At 57.0% G+C, this 2,213-nt stretch overlaps 1 protein-coding gene across 1 annotated transcript; it reads right to left on the bottom strand.

Moving 5' to 3' along the window:
- Nucleotides 1-1,540, bottom strand: LOC119359114 (1-aminocyclopropane-1-carboxylate oxidase homolog 2-like). The gene is made up of 3 exons (XM_037625443.1): nt 996-1,540; nt 580-901; nt 1-496 (listed from the first exon to the last, which is right to left on the bottom strand). Exons 1-3 carry the CDS (start codon nt 1,508-1,510, stop codon nt 239-241), a joined length of 1,095 nt encoding a protein of 364 aa, XP_037481340.1. The 5' UTR covers nt 1,511-1,540; the 3' UTR covers nt 1-238.
- Between the last annotated feature and the right edge of the window lie 673 nt (nt 1,541-2,213).

Raw genomic sequence — 2,213 nt, 5'->3', positions numbered from 1 at the left:
TTCAAATACAAATTAAGATCTAAAGATATAATTTTTCGTGACATGCATTAACATTTTTGATAATTAAATGTATGGTCAAACCTGGACACAAAATACAAAGAAACCAATAAATCATGACGAATGTAGTACTGCATACATTTCGCTGTCACCTTTGTTAGCATTGTAGAGTGCCAACAAAAGACTGCTACAGTAGATTATTGAGGTCCTTGGCTGCCTTCCCTGGCAATTTCGTTTTCGTTCATAGCCGGAACACGGAGAGCGCGGCCTTGCCGTCCAGCCCGATGGCGTAGTAGTGCTTGACGTAGTCCCTCACCAGCGTCTCCCTGTACAGCGCCGGGCTGCCGCCGGACACCAGCTCCCCGATGGGGCCGTACGCCCGCGTCGACGCCGGGTGGAAGTGCGTGCTGAAGAAGCACGCGATGGACACCCTCGGCTCGCCCCCCGCCGCCAGCACCACCCTGTGCTCCACGCTCCGGAACCCGTCGTTGGAGACCAGCTGCACGCTCACAAGAAAACCAAGGTTCAGCTCAGCTCAGAGCTTCAGAAATGCCGACGACGATGGTGGTCCCGGTCGATCACCTGCAGGAGGTCGCCGACGTTGACGACGAGCGCGCCGGGGACGGGCGGGACGGCGACCCACCGGCCCTCGTGGAGGACCTGGAGGCCGCCGACGCCGTCCTGGAGGAGCACGGTGAGGAAGCTGGAGTCGGAGTGCGGGCTGGTGCCGATGGCGGCCGCCGGCTCCGGGCACGGCGGGAAGTAGTGGCACAGCATGATCTGCCCCTGGTTGCACTCCATGTCCGTCAGACGGCTCCGGTCCAGGCCCAGGGCCTCCGACAGCAGCCCGAACAGGGCGTCCCCCAGATCCTTCACCTGCTCCGCGTACTCGAACAGCGCCTCGCTGCAAATCAAATCAACATGTCAGGCAGCAGGCTCCGCTCTGGAGCGTTCGGATTTGTTTCTGCTTGGAGCGGATGATTTAGGTAAGTGCTCACCGGCAGGGCTCCGGCAGGTCGGCGGCGAGGGGCGGCGAGGGGGCCATGCGGAGGTAGAGGGTGTCGCGCCAGTTGGCCACGGGCGACTGGTGCAGGTCGAAGTTGCAGTGGTACTTGACGGCCCTGCCGGGCTCCCGCGAGTGGAGCCGCGCCTTGTCGCTGCCCTCGCCGCCGGGGGCCTCGTGGAAGCCTCGGACCGCGCGCAGCGCCGCGGCCGTCGACCGCGGGGGCACGCCGTGGCCCGTCACCTGGAAGAAGCCCCACTCCGCCGCGGCCCGGCGCACGGACGCCACCGTGGCCGCGCGGTCCGGGTCGGCGATGTTGATCACCGGGACGGAGGGCGCCGTCGTCGTCAGTTCTTGGGGCGGTTGTTGCTGGGGAGAAGGCTGGTCGGGGACGCGGAAGATGCGCGGGACGTAAGTGGCGCCGGAGGCTACCAGGCCGTGGACGCCGGCGAAGGTCGCGTCCAGCGCGCGCAGCTCGGCCGCGCGGTCGTAGGAGGCGGGGGCGGCCATGATTGGCTTGGCTTCGGGAGATCTCTCCGCTGCTTCAGTCCAAGCCAGAGGACAGCAATGACGACGGGGAGTGTGCGACTTTCGCTCACGTATACGTGTACACGTGTTGCACGTATCTGTGCAAATCTTATAAAATACTACGTCAAAATGGATTGCTGATTTTCTTATCCATGAAATCTTGTTAAGAAAACACAAAATATGATTGCTCATTTCTTTACAACTAGTAGTCTGAGTCTAGTAATCGTGTGCGTGGAGCACGCACACGTATTGAATAATACACAAAGTTTGATTGTGCATGTAAAATATAAACATCTCATTTTGTGGATGAGCTCGTAGCAGAGCGGTGGGAGCGCGTGTTAGAAATATGCCCTAAAGGCAATAATAAAATAGTTATTATTATATATATTTTTCATGATAATTGTCTATTGTTCATGCTATAATTGTGTTATCTGAAAATCATAATACATGTGTGAATACATAGACCACAACACATCCCTAGTGAGCCTCTAGTTGACTAGCTCGTTGATCAAAAGACCATGAGATTGTGCAACTCTCGGATACCGTAGGAGTGCCTTGGGTGTGTCAAACGTCACAACGTAACTGGGTGACTATAAAGGTACATTACAGGTATCTCCGAAAGTGCCTGTTGGGTTGGCACGAATCGAGACTGAGATTTGTCACTCCGTATGACGGAGAGGTATCT

The sequence above is a fragment of the Triticum dicoccoides genome, chromosome 1A (genome assembly GCF_002162155.2).
Source record: "Triticum dicoccoides isolate Atlit2015 ecotype Zavitan chromosome 1A, WEW_v2.0, whole genome shotgun sequence".
In the NCBI taxonomy this organism is placed as follows: Eukaryota; Viridiplantae; Streptophyta; class Magnoliopsida; order Poales; family Poaceae; genus Triticum; species Triticum dicoccoides.
Note: the sequence above shows the minus strand (reverse complement) of the source record. Positions and strands in the feature narration are given on the sequence as shown.